Source organism: Zingiber officinale, chromosome 5B (genome assembly GCF_018446385.1).
Source record: "Zingiber officinale cultivar Zhangliang chromosome 5B, Zo_v1.1, whole genome shotgun sequence".
Lineage (NCBI taxonomy): Eukaryota > Viridiplantae > Streptophyta > Magnoliopsida > Zingiberales > Zingiberaceae > Zingiber > Zingiber officinale.
This window is the reverse complement of record NC_055995.1, coordinates 91,362,923-91,386,762: the sequence shown is the minus strand read 5'-3', so window position 1 is coordinate 91,386,762 and position 23,840 is coordinate 91,362,923. Positions and strand designations below refer to the sequence as shown.

Here is a 23,840-nt window from a genome sequence, read left to right as displayed (position 1 = left end):
AGAGATTTTGACATATATCATGGGTTGGAAGGAGGGTAATTTAAAGTGATGAGAGATTTTGACATGTGTCAAGGGTTAAAGAGGGGTAATTTAAAAGGATGAGAGATTTTGACATATGTCAAGGGTTGGAAGGGGGGTGAGTAGTTTAAAGGGAGGAGAGATTATGATATTGTCAAACGTTGAAGAAGGGAGGGGGTGTTTTGACAGGTGCCAATGGTTGGAAGATGAGTAATTTAAAGAGGGTGAAAGATTCTAACATGTGTTATGTGTCAAGGGTTGGAGGGAGGGATGATTTAAAGGGAGAGAAAGTTTTGTCATGTGTCAAGAGTTGCATGAGGGTAATTTAAGTGTCGAATTAGGAAGGTAATTTAAAGGAAGGGAAAGATTCTGACATATATTAAAAATTATATAAAATAAAAAAAATAAAAAAAATTGATAAAAAATTAAGAAACAAAATTGCTTAAAAGAAATAAAACTAAATAAAAATTAAATAGAATTTAAAAAATAGTAAACAAAATTAATTTAAAATAAAACTAAATAAAAAATAAAAAAAATTAAAAAATATATATAAGTATTAATGGAAAAATAATAAATAAAATTAATTAAAAAAATAAAACTAAATACAAATTAAAAAAATTAAAATATATATAAGTATTAATGAAAAATAATAAACAAAATTAGTTAAAAAAATAAAACTAAATAAAAATTTAAAAATATATATGAGTATTAATGAAAAAATAATAAATAAAATTAATTAAAAAAATAAAACTAAATAAAAATGAAATAAAATTTAAAAATATATATGAGTATTAATGAAAAATTAATAAACAGAATTAATTTAATAATAAAACTAAATAAAAATAAAAAAAAGGGTAGAAAAGTCATTTGAATGGGAGAGAGAGAGAGAGGGGGAGGGGGTGGGCGGTGTAAGGGGGAAAAGAAATTTGCCTTTTTTTTTTTTCTACTGTGACTTTCACACTCGGTGATAGTGAACTCAGACCGTCCGCATCTGTTCCCCGTCGGAATTATGCGACGAAATCTCGACGAAATCAGAGAAATGAGACTTCTCTACTGTGACTTACCTAGTCTTAGACCGTGTCAGTCTCTTCGCGAACCCTACATGTTGACATTGATCACACTCGGTGATAGTGAACTCAGGCCGTCCGCATACGGCCGTCGCCACGCTGTTCTCGTTCGAATATGCGACTAAATCTCGATGTAATCAAAGGATCGATTGTTCTGCCTCTCTCACTCGATTTCTTTGTATAAAAGGAGTGGGAGACAAGGGAGTAGGTAGGTTTTCTCGAATTTGCTTTTAGGGTTACTCAGATCATCGAAGCCCAACGTACCGGCCGTCCCGATTAAGAGGTAATAATTTTACTTTCTTTTTAAGACATACCATTTTTTTTTTCCTCCATCTGCTATTCCAATATGTTTAGTGTTTGAAACAGAATTAGGTAGTTCTTTGATTCTTGTAATTTTTAACTTGCTATTCCTTACTTAGGCCTATTGAGGATATTTAATATTTTTCCTGAACTGCTGCAAGGTAAAAATTTTAAGTATCTTCTAAGTTTGTTCCATTTGAAATGTTTATTTATAGTTTTAATTAGTCTAGTTATTTGAATGTATTCCATTGTTTATAAAAATTTCTATCGTTCAGAGCTCTACAATAAAGTATTCGTTATAATATTCATCTATTTTTTGGGGTATTTGTTTAGTGAAAAGAGAGAAGAGAGAACGAAATTACAAGAACTGATTTATATAAAAAGATAGGAAAATTGAAAAGGCATAAAAGATTATTTTGCCTTCCTTTTCAGTCATCTTCTGTCACAATTTCTTCCCCAGCTTTTTCTCTGCATTTGTGAATTGCTAGCCGATCTACAAATTGCTCTGGTGCTAAAAAAGCTCACTATGGAGTTGCATGAGGAGCATGTTCCTTCATTTGAGAAACTGTAGTCTAGTCCAAATGAAAGCAAGTGCACATCGTTCTGCAGAGCTATAACTGCTATGCGCAAAAACAGGAAAAAATTGGTTTGCTAGAGAAGGTTGTTTCGTGGCAGCTGCTGACACCATGAAGGGTGGTTGATGAGGGATGTTTGAGGAAGAATGGATATATAAATAGGTAAACTTATAAGTGGAGAAGAAGAGAGTTACTTTCTTCTCAGTTTTGAGAAGAAATAATCTTCCCAATTTGCTATCCTCCGTAACTTTATTTTTGAAAAAAGCAAGATTTACATCATATCTCTTCCCGATATTTTTTTCTTTTTCTTACTTCCTTTCCTAGCAAATAGGGGATTAGTTTTTTTTGTTACATTTCATAATTCCTGAATAATCTGAACTGATCCGTTAATTGTATAGAAATAGGTCCCTAACAACCCTAAGTTGGTTTGTAAGTATCTCAAACTCCCAACTCGTTTTATGTATATATATTCAATTCTATGATCTCTCAAGGCTTTAGTGAGTAAATTTGGTTACTGAGATAACAAACAAATGATAATCTCTTGCATTGCATATTTTTCCTAATAAAGCGACAATCATTCGTATATGTTTTGTCCTCATGAAATACTAGGCTGAAAGCAATGAGCATGGTAACCCAAACGTCACTATACAACTTTATTAGATAGTAAGAGCATTACTCTAACTCAGTCATCAACTCTTTGAGCCAAATAAGTTTACATGTGGCAAGAGCCATAGCCTTGTAGTCTCCCTCGACACTTGTTATGGCTACTAAAATATCAAATTGCCTCTTAGAAGAATACAATAAACAATAGGGAACTTTTTTCCTTAAGAGAACCTGTAAATAATCAAATAAATAGAGATAACGTGAACTACTAATTAAATAATCATTTGCATATCAAGCCATTTACTATTTAGTAATTATTAATAGAGTTAATGTGGATTAAAGAATCTCACCGGTGAGTTGTGGCTCACTTGATTGCCAAAAGAATCTCTTGTAGATAGAATCCAGCCTGGCCTTGATCCCAATCGGAATAAGATACATCAAGCATGGGTAGAAGATGAATATCAAGAGAACGCTATTAACCAAGGTGTGCTTGCCTCTTAAGGAAAGGCCTTTTGCCAAGGTTCAAACATCAAATTAACTTTATCAATTAGATCACCCAAATAAGCTCAACTAGGTCTGCATACCCTCAACCAAGGGGAGATGCTACAGAGGACAACTAAACAAGCTCAAGATAACTGAGTCACGACAGTCTTCGTTGCCCAAATACATCAAGGATGACTTCCCAAAGTTGATTCTTGGATCATTGAAAATAGTAAAAGTCGCAACCAAGATTCAGAGATTTAGGACCATAGTGGGGTTAGTCGAGAAATAGGGTATCATCAGCATATTGAAAGATTTGGAACCCTGAGTCCAGACATCCATGAGCCACCCCCTAAATAATGCTAGTCGTCCTGCTCTTCAATAGAATACAATGAAAAGCATTAATCAAGAGCACAAAAAGATATGGGGAAAGTGGATTACCCTCACGGATGCATCTCCTACACTGAAACCAAGAACCCATATAGTTATTAATTAGAGTAGCTCCCTTCACTCTAGCAATGATGGCCAATCCATGAGGTCCACTTATGGCAATTGATATTATTAAATGCCTTTTTGTACCCTAGCTTGATATCGTAGCATCTTCAAAATAAGACTGACACCAATTAATAACCTCTTAGGTGCATATGAAGCAATCCTTGGTACTTCTATTTTTTGAGAAAAAAAACTCAACCTAACCCACTCATTAGCTTTTGGCATGAGCTTTTTGAGTCGAATAGTAAAGACCTTCAAAATAAGATTAACTAATAGGTGCTCTAATACTATCGGCTGATAGTCACTAGGTGAGCTAGCACCATTGAACTTGGGAATAAGATGGATATAGAATTTGAGATTACAAAAGTTCACCTTCCTATAATAGTCCATGAATAGCTTAAGCAACCAAGAATTTCTTGTTGAACCGCCTGGTTTCTTAAGCTTGCCCTAGCTCTTAGTTGCAGAAAGAATCACTCCCTTGCTAAAGGAGGCAATCAGAGAGTGGAAGAACCTGTTAGAATCATCAGCAAAAAGTGAAAATTTCAAAGATATTGGAAAGCCACAAAAAGTGAAGAATCCAAAGTTAATGTAACGACAGGAAAAAGTCATCCTGATTTCCCATCCACCATAGTGCAAGGAAGGAATGAGGTAAGTTTGGCGTCTTCCATTGGCCACCATATGTTCACCCTTACTCCTTATACCCCAAATAGAAAATATATATTTTTTCAAGATAGGTGAATTCGTCTGTTTTAATTTTATTGGATAATGAAGTTAATTATTAGGATGTGTGAATAATTTAATTTAACATGATCATGATAATTAATTTTTTAGTGTATAGATGTAACTTTATAATTTTTGTCACATAGATTTTTTATTTTCAAAATTGTATCTCTGTCATGGATATATAAAAAACCCAACTATTCAACATTTTCAATATTTTAGATTTACTACAATAACAAGGTTATGTTTCCAAATTTGATTTAGGTTTGCAATGGCGACTGTTGGGGATTTGGTCGACATAATCCACGTGATAGATAAGATTATTGATGCTATTGAAACTTCGCAAAAGTGTAAGGATGTTTGCTTGGAGTTTAAAGAATACTTGTGGTATATTTCTAAGAACTTGGAGCAGCTCCAAGGCAAGCCACTCAGTGACATAACTGTGGTGACATTGAAAAGGCTGAAAGATGTTCTGGAGAAGGCTTACCAAGTCATTGACTCCTTGCAGAATTACAATTTTGTTTACCTTATGCTCAATGGTACACGCATTCTGAAACAAATCAAAGAAGCAGATAGTAGGATACAACAATATATGACCCTTTTTCCAATAGTGCAATTGAACGAAACATTTAGATTATTCTCGGTATGATTGCTACTCATAATTAGTATGTCAACATTAGATGCATATTAGTTTCGTAAGCGTACCTGATCACATTAACATACTTTGGTAATTCAATCAATATTCTATAGTTCTAAGAAATATGATACTAGTCTGATTCTACTTGTTTTAGTTGTATTTTTCATTGTGAAATTAATTAGTTTGCATAATGTGTTTTTATTCTTGTCTTGGGCTATTGTGTACTTTCGTAAATGTGTACTTTTGAATCCTACTTTGCTTATGATTGGTAAAAATATGGCTGACAAGTCATATTTCTAAATATACGAGTCATGTCATCTCTAAACAGAAAATAATTCACACTGCAAATGAAACACCATATGATTTTAAGTGTTGATCAATATCAGTTTGAATGGTCAAAACATAATTGTTTGGTCAGCAACCAATACCGATATTGTGTCGACATGAGTGAATGTTATTGTTCCACTTATGCCAATAATCTCAACCTATCTCATCGACTGGGATATGAAGATTCTCATCCTAAGATTATCCTTTAATTTCATTCGTTGATTATAAGAAAGTTAAACATTATAAAAAGTGAAGGGGAACGGAAGTACCAATTTTTGGACAAGTTTAGGCATCATTTAATTTGAGTCTCATACAAGTTTGGGGTTGATCTCACAAGAATGCTACAAGAACTAACCTGCTCATCAAATGTTTAACAAATCTCATTTAAGTTGATCTCAATATGCTCATAAGTATGGCAAATGCCACGGTATCACAATACCAAAACTAACAATATCATTCAGGTTAGAGCTCCAAACTCTTACATGGAACAATCCTTTAAAGCTTAGGGGGTGCTTGGTTCGCGGAAGGGAATTGGAATAGGAATGAGAATGATAGAAGTGGAGAATGGGAATGGGAGGTTTTCATTCCCCCCTATTTTACTAGGTAATGGCCCATTCCCATGTTTGGGGGATTGAATCCGTGGGACCCACCACCAATCCCTCAAACCAAGCACCCACTTTCAATCCCTTTCCCATTCCCCATCTCATTCCCCCCAACCAAGCATCCCCTTAGTTTTAAATACCCATACCACCATTTTGGGTTCTGAATTGGACTTTATTTGATGGGATGTCAAGCCACCGATTAGGAATGATTTTGGGTTTTGAATTGGACTTTATATTTTGATGGGATGCCAAGCTTTAAGAGAAGGAAATTGTGACACCCTTTTTTAATCCCACATAATGAGATAAAAGCAAATCGTATCACTCAGTCTGCTCAACTCACCTAGATGTTTGGTTTGCCCATCTTTTTTATCTCTAATTTACATTTACCAATAAATAGGAAGTATCAAATGCCACAGTATCAAGCATTTTGACTCTTAAACTATGGGATGAATGGAATGAAATATGTCATTCTTAAACTATGGGATGAATGTAATGAAATATGTCATTCTTTGGAATGATCATCCCACATCAAATTATTCATTCAAACATTGGAATGGATTATTATAGCAAATAAACCATTCCAATTGTATTCCCTTCTTCCTACTAAACATGACCTAAGGGATTTAGCTTTTTATGAGGATACAGAAAAGTAGGTTGGACATCACCAGGGAAAGATACTGATAACAGAAAAGGAGAACGGAGTGGAGATATAATCGGTCTCCTTGTTGTGCGCCATGTGCCTTTCTACCAACTATTTTTGTTTAATAAAACTTGTTGGTCTGTTATTAATGGGTAGAACTCTATGCATGATATTCCTTCCCGTCCACATTTGACATTTATCATGATATCAAGGATATGTTCTCATATGACTACATCAGATGTTTTAAGAATGTTAGTATTATGTGTTATAGGCATACCTAGAGGATGACAATAACTGTGGCATACCAAATCATCAGCCCTTCAATTAGGTCTGATGGTGAAACAATGGAATCCTGGTTTTGATTATTAGTTAAATTGAGTGACTCGCCCGGAAATAGGGGATAGAGAAAGTTCACATCAAGGAGGGTAGAAATCATTGCCTTCAACTTTCTTTATTATTAAATATCACTATCATGTAATTCTTAGCTGGCTCAAGCAGGGGAACCTTCATTTTGTCCTCGTCTCTTATCTTCCTCATTTTCATCTTCTTTCCTTTCACTCACATGCAAACACCCAAACAAGTATCAGAAAAATAACAAAACACATTCATTGAAGATGAGATCTTGCATTTTTGTAGGTTGCCCTTTTTCAAGAGTTGTCTTTTAAAAAGCCCATTTCTTAATGCTTGTTGATGGACAATTTGTTTTTTAAAATTTCATCTATGATCAATTTACAAATTTATTTGGTTTATTTAATGAAGCTATAAGTCAAAAGCTACAGCATGGTTCCTTCTCTCATATGGTTGTACTGATTTCTCAGGTAAAAACAAATATCATCTTGCGAGAACCACATGAATTTGCCCCCAATATAACAGATGCAGCATCAACTTCAGGTGAACAAAAAGTCATTTGTTAAAAAGAACTTTATTTTCTCTCTAGATATGTATCGATGACTTGGTTGAAATTAAGTTTTTTCTTTCAAAAAATTCTAATCTAAGTTGGTTGGCTGAATTCCTTATCAATGGCATTGAATAACAAGAGTGATTTATTTTTATAGAAAATGCTCCTCCCTAGAATTCATCAACTATTCTATTTAGTCTTCCCTCCATGCTGAATCTGTTTTAAGGCCAAATTAGGCCAGCTTAACCCTTCAACTTCACAAGAGCAATGGTGCTCATTTGATAAGTTCACATATCTAAGGCCAAGACCAAAATTAAATAATCCTCATGTATATTAAATACTCATATTAATTTTAATACACTTACAACTTATAAGTTATATGTATTAATTAATACTTTAGAAAATCAAACTGCACAATTATTTCTTATATATTAAATTCAGCTACTAATTAAAATATATAATTAATTCTTAGATAATTATTTGATATATTAGTAAATTTTATATAGTTAATTGTATATTAAAATTTATTATATTATATATTAATATAATTCATAATAATATAAGCTTTATATTAGTGTTAGGATTATATTAGTCTAACTTATTCTCCTTGGTCTCTCCTCACTTTTGACCCAAATGTGGGCGCAAGGATGTGAAGTTACAACTGCAATGCCAATAATCATCAACAATCTTGGCGAATCGTGATGCCGGTGAGGCTCAAGATCTCCTCAAATGAGAAGATTTCATATTACTTGGTTCTCCAAGCCTATCAGAATGCTCACTTGGAATGAAAAAAAATCACCCGTGCCAAGTGACACATCATGAAATTTCAATACATGCACTAGGTTAGATCTATTTAGGTGAATATAGTAAGGTACCTGATGAATAAACATTAATTGGGTAACAAAAAGATAACGTGTTGATTGGGTGACCCTTTAGTGAGCATATTATAAATCTTTTTTTCATGTTTTTATAAAGCAAAGTGTACCCCATGAGTTTGATCCCCTTGATTGTTCTTTATTGTTATTCTCCTCTTGTATTAGCTTGTGATGCCGGGTAATCGTTTGTATTTCTTGGATCAATTTGTATGGTAATTTATTTTTGTGTTAACTTTTGGATCAAATTTTGTCACTTCTAGTCGATCCACAATGGTCATAATGCATGTTTGTCTTGAATGACACATTCAAATTCTTGTTAAACCTTTTTTTCCCACAAAAGCAAAGCATAGCTTTTGGACCACGAATATTACAATTGAAATATCAATCTGAACTTGTTAATCATTTATACTATTGTACTTTTTTCTTGGTTTTGGTTCTATACATGTTGGGGATGAGGGTGTTATAGAGTGATATAGTGTGCACTTTTAATTTGTGATATTGATGGAGAATAGTTGTTGTAAACAACAATTGAAATATCATTTCATGCCGCTCGACACGGACGGTTTTTATCGTTCCGTCGGGGAAACGAAACTGGCATGTCACGTGCGTGTGTCTCCGAACGCAGTATTGCCGGAGTAGTTATGGGGCGCCTGAAGCATCGCGGGCGTTTGAAGCATCGCGGGCGCCGGAGGCGTTTCTCGCAGAGCCTAAAGCATTACGGGACACTTCTGATGCCGGCGGAGGCGTTGCCGGACGCCTTTGGAGGCGTCTGCGTGGCGTCAGAGGCATCCACTTGGCTTCAGAGGTGTCGCGGGTGCACGCGCGTTGAGGGTGCGCATGCGTCGGGGTTACTGTGCAAAATTAATATTGTTATTTAAATAAATTAAATAATTTTCACTTAAGTGTGATATTTTAAAGAGATTTTTATAAACCTTAATTAAATTATCCCAATAAAATATAAAAATTATATTTATTTTTTTTAAAAAAATAATAAATTTTATTAAATAATAATAAATTTTATTAAATAATATTCTGAAATTGTTTTTAATGTTTTAAATTTAATTTAAAAATTCTAAAAATTTTTTAAAAAAATTCTAATTTTTTAAAAAAAAATTATAAATTTTTTCGAAATTTTTTTATAAAATTTCTAATAAATCAAATTTATATTCTGATATTTATTTTTATTTATTTTGTATTTTTTTTTACTATTTTAATGTTTAATTGATATTCTAATTTTTTTTACTAATTTAAATATATATTATTTAAATAAATAAATAGTTAATTTATATAATTATTATATACAAAATAGTATTTTGTATTAATTTATATAATTATGATTATTTAATTTGGATATTGGAGAATTATAAAGGTTACCTAAGTAAAATATTACAAAAATCAATGTTTCCATCTGATTCTCGCCACTCGTTTTAGTATTAGTAAGGTAATATATTAAAAAAAAAGGGGCAGCCCGGTGCACGAAGCTCCCGCCATGGGGGTCCCGGGGAAGAATTCATTGTATATAGTTTTACCCTGCTTTTTGCAAGAGGCTGTTTCCAGGATTCGAACTCGTGACATTTTTGGTCACATGGCAACAACTTTACCGTTGCGCCAAGGCTCCCCTTCTTAGTAAGGTAATATATTATGATGTAAAAAAAAAAAGGGGCAGCCCGGTGCACAAAGCTCCCGCCATGCTGGGTCCCGGGGAAGGATTCATTATACGTAGCCTTACCCTGATTTTTTTTGCAAGAGGTAATATATTATGATGTATCAATTTTAATTCGAGTTATTGATAGATCAATTTTCCTTAAAGAAAATTATATCTAATTATTTTTTCTAACGATATTAAGTTGTTTAATAATAGAGAACTTATATAAAATCAATATACAATTTATTTTTAAATTATACACAATAAATATATTTATCTAATAATTACTATATGTAAATAAAAAAAATATCGAAACCGTATCGTTCCGGTCTGAGACCGAAATCTTGGCACGGGTCGAGATTTTGAATCTCGGTTGTAAATACTCGTTTTGAATATACATGCACTCACTTGCATGTGGAAAAGGGGGAAAAACGTGGAAATTGAAATACTTCTCGCTTCCATAACTTTTCATATAATTATAATCAAGAATCTTAGTTATCTATCCCTGCCGTGTATTTCTCTATTTTTTTGCCTAATTACTTCCACTTTAATTTGACTGTTTAGTAATGTTGTCCACTTGTTTGGTTGGTTTCATCTTCCAGATGCAGAGGGATGTGAAGGGATTAAAGAAGGATAAAAATTGAGGGAATGAGAGATATTATTCTTTCTTTCCTAGGAGGGAGAGGTCCCTAGTTATGAGGGTTGGTCCATCATTTTTTATTATTCAAATTTTAAATTTTAATATATAATATCATAGATTTAAATAGCTTAAAAAGCACATGTCTGACCAATTGATGGGATTGCTTTATCAGCTGGGTAGCTTAATTAAATTAATTGGTCGATTGGCTTGGATGCTCATTTTTTCTTTCTGAGAAGAAATGAAGGCAATCAAATATTTGATTAAGGTTTCATAGTCAACTCCATCCTCCATTGCAAATTAAGCTACAATTTCTGCTGGAGAGTAGCTAAAATAGCAGGCCATGTAAATATTGATGTTAGTAAATAAACTAAGATATAACAATGCTAATGAATAGAAAATAAACAATATACAAGAATTATGTTTTGATCTGTCAATATATAAAATTAAGGTAAATTATTTGTACACCTCTTTGCTTTACTAGTATTCCATGTGTATCATCTATATATATATATAGAGAGAGAGAAAATAGATCTCTATTTTAGTCCATCAAATGATTTAAGGAGTGCACATACAGTCTAAATTAAAAAGTGAAGATTAACTTAACCTACAATTTCTTTTGCCCTTGTGCAGGATGCTCGATGGCACAGGGAGTGGGCCTCCGTGTCTTTAAATTCAAGGAACTGAGGAGTGCCACAGATAATTTTAAGCATGATCACTTCATTGGAAAAGGACTATTTGGTTCTGTGTACAAGGGGTCGGTCAAAGATAATAGTGGGCCTGGCACATTGGATGTTGCTATTAAGAGAGCTCATATGCATTCTTCCAAAGAGGTGATTTCTCAAAAAACAAAAGAAAAGAAAAAGGAAATCTATGTTTCTAGGAATCTTACTATTCTTCAATTAAATAAAAAAATAAACCATATGGTTAACATTATGGAAGAAGAGAGTTGATTTGTGAAATGAGGAAATTAAAATGAAAAAAACTCTTTATACATATGAGATGATATGATTATCCATTATAAGAGTATGGGAAATTGTTCAAAAATATAATAATGAAATAAAAGATAAATTGTTGGCTAGTCTACTAAAATATATATATATTTTAAATCGAGGCCCAATGGGCTTGACTCAATTCTAGTTGGGTTCAAGCTTGTGCTGAGGGTAGAATTTGACCGATAAGAGCATTCATATCAGTTACCCTATCTAAAGATTTTACTCTAAATTTTGAATAGGGTAGCTAAAAAACCTTTGCACCAGCTACCCTATCCATTCCTTAAATTTTGCATTTATGAATAACTTTTCTCTAAATTTAGGGAATTGATTTCATTCTCTAAACATTATAGAGGAGAGAGAAAAAATAGGGAAGTTGATATATGATGTAATGAAAAATGGATATTCAAATTTAATAAAGTAATTTTTTTACCATAAATTATACATTTTAGATAAGGAAGCAGGTGTGGATGTTCTAAGGGTCTAGCTTAACACTACCTGAATTAGGCCATGTTCGGATAAGCCTACATAACCTCTCACAGACTAGGCTCAACATGACCTCTCATAGGTCATGCCTAGCCCAAGCACAACGAGTTTACATTTCTAAGATACCTAATTGGTTTTAAATTTCCAAAACAGGAGGAACATAGAGAAAAATTTAGAATTAATTAGAAAACACCAAGTCATTTGAGAATAATTATATTGATATAGGTGACAATTTCAAAAACCAAAGTAAAATTGACTCGATTTGTACCTCAAATGTTCAAATGAACTAAAACAAAAGGTGTAAAAGCATGTGTATGAATACTGCTAAGGAAAGAAGACCTAGTATGTTTACTTAATGGACATTATTCACATTTAAAACCTTAAAGAGTAGATAGAGGAGGAACCATTTGCTTTAAGTTTTAGAGTGAGAGATGACGAAGATGACTATGAATTTGGAGGGGGGAGGAGCAGCTGAGAGAGCCAAAGACGATTAAAAGCACGTCGAATTGGTACAAACCACAAAACTCATGCCTGAGACTAATTACCTTAATTGTCCTCTAATTGTGAATAGTGATTGAAGTACCATTGATGGTAATGGAACAATTCAACAACAACAACAACCAAGCCTTTTCCGACTAGGTGGGGTCGGCTGTATGAATCCTTTTACATTATTGAGCTCTATCTCCTATTATATCATCATCTATATTTAAATAAATTTTATCTTGTTTTATTGTTGATAACCAAGTCTTTTTTGGTTTTCCTCTTCCTCGTTTGATATACATGTTTATCATTGTTTCACATCGCCTAACTGGAGCATTTATTGGTCGTTTAAGTGCATGTCCGTACCATCTTAAACGTGTCTCTCAGAGTTTTTCCTTAATAGATGCAACTCCGACTCTCTCTCTAATGCTCTCATTTCTTATTTTGTCCATCTTCGTATGTCCACACATCCACCTTAACATCCTCATCTTTGCAACTCTCATCTTTTGCTTATGTGCTCGAGTCCTAGCCCAACATTCAACTCCATATAACATAACAGGTCTAACTGCGGTTTTATAGAACTTACCTTTAAGTTTAAGAGGTACTTTACGGTCACATAAAACACTCGACGCTCCCCTCCATTTCACCCATCCTGCTTGTATTCTATGTAAGACATCTCTCTCAATCCCTCCATCATTTTGCAAAAATGATCCTAAATATTTAAATCTTTCGGTTGCAGGCAACTCGTCCTCTCCTATCTTAACAATTGTCTCATTACGTCTAATATTACACTAAACTTAAATTTCATATATTCTGTCTTTATTCTACTAAGCCTAAAACCTTTCCCTTCTAGTATTTCTCGCCAAGATTCTAGTTTAACATTTACTCCTTCATGTGTTTTATCTACCAAAATAATATCATTTGCAAATAACATGCACTATGATACTGTATCTTGAATGTGTGCAGTAAGTTTGTTTATAATTAGTGTAAAAAAATAGAGACTTAGAGCTAATCCTTGATGTAACCGTATCTTTATTTGAAATGCTTTACTCTATCGTTACATCTACATACATATCCTTAATTAGTTCAATATATATTACGCTAATACCCTTTTTTTCTAGAATTCTCCATATAATTTCTCTTAAGACTCTATCAGAAGTTTTTTCTAAGTCAATAAATACCATGTGTGTATCTTATTTTTGCTCTCGACATTTTTCAATTAATTGTCTAAGAAGATATATAACTTCTATTGTCGACGCATGAACTTAAATTGATTTTCGGTCACCGTGATATACTTTCTTAATCTTTTTTCTATTACTTTTCCCAAAGTTTCATAGTATGACTCATTAGTTTAATACCCCTATAGTTTGCACAATTTTGTACGTCTCCCTTATTCTTATATAAGGGAACTAGAGTACTTATCCTCCATTGATCAAGCATTTTTTTCGTTTTCAATATTATGTTAAATAATTTTGTAAGTCATTCAATACTGCTTCCCTAATCACTTCCATACCTTTATCGGAATATCATCTGGTCCAACGGCTTTTCCATTGTGCATCTCATTTAAAGTTTATTTTACTTCTGAAGTTTGAATTCTACGATAAAAATTAAAGTTTCTATGCTCATTTGACCCAATTAAATTACCTAAGTTAAGTTGGTCACCTAAACCTTCATTAAAAAGTTGATGAAAATATCTCTTCCACCACTCTTTTATTTCCCCATCGTTTACTAATACCCTATTACATTCATCTTTAATACATTTTATTTGGCTAAGATCTCTTGTTTTTCTTTCTCTCACTTTAGCTATTCTATAAATATCTCTTTCCCCTTATTTTGTATCCAATTTTTGATATAACCGTTCAAAATTTTCATTTTTTGCTTCACTCACTACTTTCTTAGCTTTTTTTTTTGGCTATTGTATATTTTTTTAAGTTTTCCTCGTTCTTACAAATATATAATTCCTTATAAGCTATTCGTTTTTCATTCACTTTCTCTTGTACTTTCTCATTCCACCATCAAGATTCTTTACTTAGTGGTGCATGCCCCTTTGACTCACCGAGTACACTCTTAGTTACTATTTTCAACTTTGATACCATCTTATCTCATGTTGTATTAGAGTCATCATATATTTCACCTAATGCTTGTACTTCTACCTTCTCCTTAAATATATGTTGCTTCCCATCCTTTAACTTCCACCACTTAATTCTAGGAATTGTATATATTTTCTTTTATTGATACTATGTTTGAGGCGTATATCCAACACTACTACCCTATGTTGGGTAGTTAAGCTTTATCCAGGGATGACTTTGCAATCTTTACAAATCTTTCTATCATTCTTCCTAATCATAAGAAAGTCAATTTACGATTTATTATTCCCACTTTTGAATGTAACTAAGTGTTCTTCTCTTTTCTTAAAAAACGTATTAACTAATATAAGGTCATATGCTATCGCAAAATCTAATATAGTTTTTCCTTCCTCATTCCTCGTTCCAAACCCATAACTCCCATGTACTCTCTCATATTCCTCATTTTCCACTCTGACATGCCCATTTAGATCACCTCTTATTAAAATCATTTCATTTGGTGGAATATTTTATAATATTTCATCTAAGTCCTCCCAAAATCTTGATTTGGTAGCTTCATCTAATCCTACTTGTGGTGCATATACACTAATTATGTTCATAGTTTCTTTCGCCACTATTATCTTAAGGCTATAATTCTATCCCCTTTTCTAACTACTCCTACAACTTCATCCTTTAACAAACTATCTACAATAATATCCACTCCATTTCTTGCTTTACTCTTTCCAGTGTACCATAACTTAAAATCCGAGTTCTCTATTATCTTTGCCTTCTCACCTGTCCATTTTGTCTCTTGTATACACAAAATACTAATTTTTCTCTTAATCATCATATCTACTACCTTCTTTAATTTACCAGTGAGAGTTCCTATGTTCCATGTTCCAAATCTTAGATTATTAGTTTTCCTATCATATTTGTTCTTATCTAACCTATGGTGTGAGAATTCTTGCCTATTTAACACTACACCCAAGTTCTCATGGAGATGTAGTGGTCCTTGCCGAGACGTTACAGTCGGACCCTGTAACGCGAACTATATTTATCATTACACCCGAGTTCTGGAGATGTAGCGGTCCTTGTCGAGACATTACAGTTGGACCTGTAACGCGTTCCTTCCGGTGAACAACCTAGCATTAGCACAATAGTTTAATGGATTCATTCATTGAATATTTGCTATAGTTTGACGTTGGCTGGCAACCTAACGCAACCCTCCTCCTTTATTCGGGCTTGGGACCGGCCATGACCGGTCATCATGGGCGGAGTTATGGAACAATTCAATGATTTTATAAATCTAACAATCAGCAGTAGGGTATGGAAATCAAGAATACAAAACATATAAAGCAAATGTTATATTCAGACATGGAATCATCTCAAATGTCTTTACTAATGATTGAAATCCATTGGCTAACATTGCTAGCATGTGCTGACCGTTTGAGAGTAGAGAACGAGGAGATATACAATTACATATATTCAAAAGTACTTGAGACGAGAAGCTAAGGGAATGACTGCTTCTATAAGACACAGACGGTAGAGATATTTGAAGGGTCGGGAAGACTAGTTGAGGGGTGAAAAGATGGTTCATCCAAATTTCAGAAAACTCATAACTCAGTTAAAAGTATCAATACAAGAATGTAAATAGTACAAATAATTTGTAGCAGAAAAATAAAATAAAAACTTGCAACAATTAAATTGCAACTATAAACCTTGTAAATTAAATTACAATGTCATATTGTAATTTAAATTGTAATTTAAATTGCAAGAGGGAAATTGCAATTTAGTTGCAATGAGAAAATTCTAATTTAATTGCAACAAGAAAAATAAATTTATTGCAATGAGAAAATTTTAATTAATTGTAAAAAAAAAAACTAAGATAAAAAGTGAAACAATGCTAATAAGACCTTTTGCTGCGAAAGATCCCTCCTACTCCATCCTCCTATTCCATGACACGTCATTTGTGTGTGACACTTTTCTGATGGAAATCCTCACTATCAACATGTGGTCTAATAAGATTGCTGTTTACAATCTCGTGATTACAAGTCAAGGATAGCAATCTCTAAATAAAAAATTTGACGCTCTCTCTCTTTATAATGATGTACAAGTGGTATGCAAAAGGGAAAAACAAAAATAACTCCTAAAGAAAATATAAATGGTGTAGGAAAGAAGAGAGGGTAGAAAGCTAAAGTTGTGCATAGATAAGACACACACAAAGCCCACAAAATGAATTTGCTCAAAATACAAAAAGGAGCTCATAGGAAATGTGTGTTCTGAGCAAGGACCCTCAAAGGGGCTATTTATTAATGGTTTCTAGTAGTTACAATTTGCACTCAAATTCATCCATGACTTATTGCAAGATCTAAAATTTGAATTCAATTGCAATTGGTCTCTGGTCAACTAAAGGATTTCTTAGTTGATCGAAGCACTATCAGATCAATTAACGGATAATTATTATGCAATTATCACGATTATCATTATCTATTGAGTATGGTTGACTAACTGTGCTTGACTGACCAAACCAAGTTGTTTGTTCTACCAATGGTGAATAATAATCATTGGAAATTATTTTTTTGGGCTTTTTAGGTAAACTTTGACCTAAGGACGGATTTATACCTTACAATGCATTCTACCTAAATTTTAAGTAGTTTAGGCATCCTTTCAAAGTTCAACACACTTTTCAGCTGCTCTATCTAGCTGATCCATCTGCTCGACCAATCAATCTGTACAATTAACCAACTTGTCAAACACACCACTCAAACATGTTTGTTAACATTTAAAAATTCATTATGGACTAACAATACCTTTGTGCGCTATTGAGGTGAGCAGTTATAATGAAGCACTAAAAGTAGCTAAGAAGTAAAGGAGCCTGGAACAACAATAGTGGAACTAGGTTGGGCAATGGGAAAGGGATAACCAAAAGGGGGCTTGACATGGTCAAATAATCCACTAAAGCAAACCCCTTGATCTCACAGTTGATCTCCTCAGGAATTTGATATTTTCAAAATTGCCAACCTAGATGGATAGACCTAATGACTTGGGTTGGCTAAGAAGCTGCTAAGGGGCCTTCAGCTAGACAAGGTTGAAGCTGACTGACCCAAGGATTAGTGCTTGAGAACAAGAACAGATGGATGCCAAGCCACTGTGACTGGACATTGTTGGTAAAGACATTGTCCCTAGATGCTTGTAGACTCTTAGCGAAGATGTTGTGAAGAGGACAATGATTCCTAGACTATCACAAGAAGACATCATAGAGAGTTGAATCGGATGATCATTCTTTTTGGATGGAGATGAGGTGGAGACGATGAACCTTCCACTCCTTCATCAGAAACACGATGGGATTTGGATAGAGCAGAAGGATACAAGGTCACACGATCAGTAAGCAGAAGGTTGCTTCGACTAGTGAAGGAGGCAACAAAGGATGATATTATGGGGTATCCATCCATAGTAATCGACAACAACATAGAAGTAGGGAGGTCAAGTCACTCGCGAGCTATTCGGGTCTCGGCTCGAAAAAAAGTTCGTTCGATTAAGTTAACGAGCCGAGCTCGAGCCTGATTTCGAGCTCGAAACATTATCGAGCCGAGCTTGAGCTTAACAGTATTTAATTCGTGAGCTTTTAGAGGCCGGCGAACGTGTTAGTTAAGAGGCTCGCGAACATGTTCATTAAGAGGCTCTTATATATATATATATATATATATATATAAATAGTAAATATAATAATATATTATTAATTATTATTGCTAATTATCTTAAGAGTTCATTTAATTTTTAACTTAGTTTTTTTTCGAGCCGAGCTCGAGCTATTTAATTTTATTACGAGCCGAGTACGAGCTTAAGAACTAAACCTCGAATCGAACTCGAGCCGAGCTTGAGCTTAGGGATAACGAACCAAGCCTGAGCTCAAGCCTCTTATTGTTCTTCTGCGTTTAGGATGATTAATGTTGTTATAGGTACGTTAATGGAAGAAGTAACGATAAACTTGCACGTGCTTCTCTCTATCATGTCACTGGAGAAATAGTAAGCAAACAAAGTGCATGAAAAAGATATGAGCAATTCCGAGAGATAAAGATGAGCTCAAGGATACATATGGCTCTAATATCATGTTATTGGGAGGAATTATCCTCATCTCCCTAGCTATTCCCTTTTACCTATATATATTATTGAATAATAAGAATTATTACTGATCCCGTCCGAAAGCTGAATCAACGGATGCTGGGCACGTGGCGCTCTCCAAGCGGCTGACGTAGATCTGCTGACTATCCGCCCGGGCGTCCGGCCGGCCAACACTCGCATCATGTCCGGCCCTCCATATGCACTAGTATGCTTGGAAGATCCTTGATAATGTGCTATGTGGGGATTGTCGCAGTATGCTACCTTATGTCTTCGCTCGAGTGTGCCATCCGCTCGGCCCTATGATCCTGTCCACGTGGCGTTGACTCCCCAGAACGGGAGTCCCCTGTTCTTACCGCCGGATCAATTACAAATACATCCTTACATCTTTATCTATTTACAACTTAGTTTATAACATCATAATAGTTGATATGGACATGTTAAAAGGTGATCAATAAAGATTTATAGTTAGGAACCTTGAATCAATAATTGAAGGTGCAAGAAAAAGAGGAGATTAAAGAAAATTTGAGTTAGCACAATCAGAAAAAAAAAAAAAAAAAAGGGCAGCCCGGTGCATGAAGCTCCCGCCATGTGGGGTCCCGGGGAAGGATCTATTGTACGCAAATTTATATTGCTTTTTGCAAAAGGCTGTTTCCAGGATTCGAATCCGTGACCTTTTTGGTCACATGATAACAACTTTTCCGTTGCGCCAAGGCTCTCCTTCAGTTAACACAATTAGAAGTGATTTAAAAAATCCAATATTACTAATTATATAACCTAATGATATAATCTTGTATAGGATCCAACGGAGTGATAAAATATATGTACATATTAAGTAATTGGGACTGATGTGGCTGAGGATGATCAGACTTCTTATGTAGTTTCATCAAAAAATAATTGCAACAATTTGCTTAGCCACTTTTTCTTCTTTTCCACTATAGAATCTGTAGACGGAGAAATGTACATAATGAGAGTATATAAGGTCACAAGTGGGTGCAAGTAGTATAAGTTTATCTGTTCAAAAGTTTGATTAAGTTTTAAAAAGTTCATGTGAAATGTTTAGTTGTTATTAATTGGTGGTTTATCGATTTTTTTATTTTTTTTCTCACAGGCTGAAGCTGAGGTAAAATATTTAGAACGGATTTCACATCCCAATGTAATAAAGTTGTTGGGCTATTGCAATAAAATAGATAAAAGAATGTGGATAGGATTTCGCAGGAAGGAAGCAAACATCTATTTATCAGTTTTTGAATACATGGCTAATGGGAGCTTGTCTGACCATCTATTTTCAGGTTAGTACTGGTCACTGGTCACTGTAGTGTTTCTTCATTACACACTGACTGATGGGTGAGATAAGAAGAATTAAATTGACTAGACAATGGTTAGGCAGCGGTTTGTTTAATCAGACAGTTTAAACTTATAAGAATGCTGATTTGCCAGTCTTGATTCCATTTTGATTGATGATTCATGTTCTCAACTATTGAGCATGCCCTGTCGTGTGTTTTTTAGCCAAATATCAATTGCCTGTTCACAGTTCAAGCAGAGTCAAAATTCTATCATATCACCATTCTTTTTTTTGTTTGTTTTTTAATATAGCCCAAGCATAAGACAGGGCTTCCCTTTGTATATCTCATGAAATGTCCCACTTGCAAGCAATTGTGCTTTCAGTGCCTACTGATTCTCTTTGTAATGGATCTTTTGATGTTACTACTTACAAAATCTGACTGACATAGAGGTAGATAATATTCTGTCAAGGCTTTCCTACTGAAGAAAGGTCCAAGCATATGGTTGATGCTAATTATATGCAAATATTTGTGCTTAGTTTGGTTTGTGAACATTTTCTATTTTTAGTTTCTGATTTTCAGAAAATAAAATAAAATCATGAAAAATAAAAACTTGAACATGGATCACATCATTCTCCTTTAATAAATTCAAATATGTCAAAAGGTAATTCTAAATATTGTTTTATATACCTTTTTAATTCTCAAAATCAGATTATTAGTTCTATTTCAATCCATACCAGTTTCATTGATGCTACTATTTGTTGATAGGTAAACAAGCTTTTGAGCTTTCATGGGCCCAAAGGATAAAGATAGCGAATGGTTTTGCTGGAGCTCTCGCTTTTTTACACAAATTACAGATTATTCATCGGGATGTGAAGAGTGCTAACATCTTGCTTGACTCGGTATATACATTGGCAGCCTTATCTTTAAGAAATGAGATGTGACACTAATCTATGCCTTAATTTTTAGAACTTTAATTCAAAGCTTGCAACATTTGGATCGGCAACGGACTTCAATTCTCACACTGAAATAGGTGTTATATATGGCACCTTCGGATATATTGCTCCTGAGTATATACATTATGGTGAGAATCATTTTTATCTCATTCCGCCTAAATAATTTTGTATTATGAACTGGTTGTCAAATTGCACAAGCAATAAAAAAAAAGAAAAATGATGTGCAGAGGGAAAGAAAATTTCAGGATAGACATATAAAGTGATGGAACCCATAAAAGTAAAAATGGTGGGTCATTAATTTATGTATCTATTCCTGAGTTTTTCTCTGAGATTTTTTCCCTCTGCATATCATTACTTTAAAAAAAAAGGTAACCAAATACATAAAAAAAAGTTGAATCTTGCTATATTTATGTGACAATTTGGATTTGTAGGAACATTTTATTTGTACCTAACTGCGAAGATATGATCCTTTCAAAATCCTATTATACCTAAATTCTGCCATAACTAGATAGGGATGGATCTAGTTGACCTTGATGAATCACCACCCTAAGATGATCATCTCATGACCAGTGGGAACAATCAAATCAGATGCTTTTATTTCTCAATCCTTACTGATTGGAAAAAGTTGTCATTCACAATCGTTAAGAAAGGACAATTCTCACACTGAAATAGGTGTTATATATGGCACCTTCGGATATATTGCTCCTGAGTATATACATTATGGTGAGAATCATTTTTATCTCATTCCGCCTAAATAATTTTGTATTATGAACTGGTTGTCAAATTGCACAAGCAATAAAAAAAAAAGAAAAATGATGGGCAGAGGGAAAGAAAATTTCAGGATAGACACATAAAGTGATGGAACCCATAAAAGTAAAAATGGTAGGTCATTAATTTATGTATCTATTCCTGAGTTTTTCTCTGAGTTTTTTTCCCTCTGCATATCATTACTTTTAAAAAAAAAGATAACCAAATACATAAAAAGAGTTGCATCTTGCTATATTTATATGACAATTTGGATTTGTAGGAACATTTTATTTGTACCTAACTGCGAAGATATGATCCTTTCAAAATCCTATTATACCTAAATTCTGCCATAACTAGATAGGGATGGATCTAGTTGACCTTGATGAATCACCACCCTAAGATGATCATCTCATGACCAGTGGGAACAATCAAATCAGATGCTTTTATTTTTATTTCTCAATCCTTACTGATTGGAAAAAGTTGTCATTCACAATCGTTAAGAAAGGATTTTTTTAGAAGCTAAGGGTTAATAACCTGTTTAGAAATTAGATGGATTCCATTTTATACATACACGAGGAAGGTTATCGAAAAAGAAGAAAATATTTTTTTTTCTTTTTGCAATTAGGAGCCATGGAAATGAAAATCTCGTGCATGATTTTGTAAGAGAGAGAAGTGAGAATCCTCTTTTCAACTGGCTCTCACTCTAGTCAATATTTTTCTTTCTACTATTTTGAAAGTTGCTGCTTACGCTTTATTTCTCATCGAATGAATGACGTCTAGTTGTCAATTAAGAAAAAAAAAACATATCTGAAATGTTTTCATGGCATAGGTCTCTTTGCAGATTTCACTACAAAAGTCAACGCAGGTTAAGCTTGATAGTTGCATATTATCCTGTGCTAAGATCAATGTTCATCTACTCATAGACAACTAAACTTCTAACAAATGATTCAGCTTTTTCAATGTTGGACTACTTGATGTATTATTTATTTAGTCTTTTCTTTTTCTTTTCTATTTTCAGGCGAGCTAAGTGAAAAGATTGATGTGCATGGATTTGGAGCCACATTGCTGGAAATTCTCTCGGGTCAGCATGTAGCCTACTTGGACTTAAATTTGCAACGGTTGATGCCCCAAGAGTTTCAAAGCCCTGTAGATTCAAGCACAAAAATATATAGAGACAGCTACTTGCAAAAATTTATCATTTCCTCTACCTCTGGTTTGAAGAATCTTAATAACCTGATGGACCCGAGGCTCGACGGGAAGTATCCATTGGAAGCTGCTCACCTTGCAGTTCAGCTTGCGCTAAATTGTGTTGCTGGCGATCCTAATAAACGTCCATCGATGGAAGAAGTCATTAAGGACCTTGAACATATTCAAACCATCAAGATGCCTTCGACTACCTCAACTCCTAGTCGAATCATTTTTGATCCTTTTGATGCAGATGTAGAGTTGTCATTCTCAGTTCCTAGATCGATGATGATGTCTGAGCCAACATCGTATAATGCAGACGTAGAATTACCATTCTCACGTTCTAAGTCCATAGAGTATGAATCAGCACCTTTCGATGCAGAAACAGAATTATCATTCTCCAAATTCAAAACATCACATTCTCCTAACTATTGAAGTATGATTTGCAAAAAAAAACAAAAAAACAAAAAAAAACAAAACAAAACATTAAAACTAGACTGATATATATATGCAGTAATTTAGTTTTTTTATGAGACTTGTTGGAGCATCAATATGAACTGCAATTAGATTGTCAGTTGTACCTTTTAGTAAGCTTGTGTACATGCTATTCTAGATCATCAATTGTATTCATTTGTAGTTATTTGCATATTTCTCAGTTCTTTACTGATGAACTGCTTGTTAAGACCCAACTATTCAAGATCATCAGTGTTGTAGATTAATTGCACTACCAAGTTTCTGTTTTCAGATTTGATTTAGGTCTGCAATGGTGACTAACACAATCCTCCTGATAAACAAGATTGTTAGTTCCATTGAAATATGATTGCTTGGAACTTAAACACACCTGATGACCATTAGCCTATATTTCTAATCCGTGACTATAATTATGATTGCTTCTTATTTCTGTTAGTTTTTACTTTTTTTTTTATTTGTCATATTTGATTTCTACTATAAATAATTATATCATTCAGCAGTGCTGTTGGTAAACAAATAAGATCAGGAATTCAAATTCATAT

General features: G+C 33.8%; 1 protein-coding gene across 5 annotated transcripts; it reads left to right on the top strand.

Moving 5' to 3' along the window:
• Positions 1–985: 985 nt before the first annotated feature.
• LOC121984984 (probable serine/threonine-protein kinase PBL11) lies at positions 986–23,524 on the top strand. Of its 5 annotated transcripts, none has more exons than XM_042538195.1 (9): positions 986–1,368; positions 1,505–1,546; positions 4,520–4,898; positions 7,280–7,352; positions 11,150–11,349; positions 19,768–19,948; positions 20,708–20,841; positions 20,909–21,023; positions 22,661–23,524. In XM_042538195.1, exons 3-9 carry the CDS (start codon positions 4,527–4,529, stop codon positions 23,260–23,262), a joined length of 1,677 nt encoding a protein of 558 aa, XP_042394129.1. In that variant the 5' UTR covers positions 986–1,368; positions 1,505–1,546; positions 4,520–4,526; the 3' UTR covers positions 23,263–23,524. The 5 variants fall into 5 exon arrangements, with proteins under 5 accessions (XP_042394129.1, XP_042394128.1, XP_042394132.1 ...); XM_042538198.1 differs by having other exon boundaries at positions 987–1,368; positions 4,520–4,605; XM_042538194.1 differs by lacking the exon at positions 1,505–1,546.
• The last annotated feature ends 316 nt before the right edge of the window (positions 23,525–23,840 follow it).

Bases quoted from the DNA above. Each gene is read 5' to 3' on its own strand.
- LOC121984984 (XM_042538194.1), top strand. From the start codon at position 4,527: ATGGCGACTGTTGGGGATTTGGTCGACATAATCCACGTGATAGATAAG. The intron at 4,899-7,279 runs GTATGATTGCTA...CTGATTTCTCAG, and splicing joins AAACATTTAGATTATTCTCG to GTAAAAACAAATATCATCTT. The intron at 20,842-20,908 runs GTATATACATTG...CTTAATTTTTAG, and splicing joins CTAACATCTTGCTTGACTCG to AACTTTAATTCAAAGCTTGC.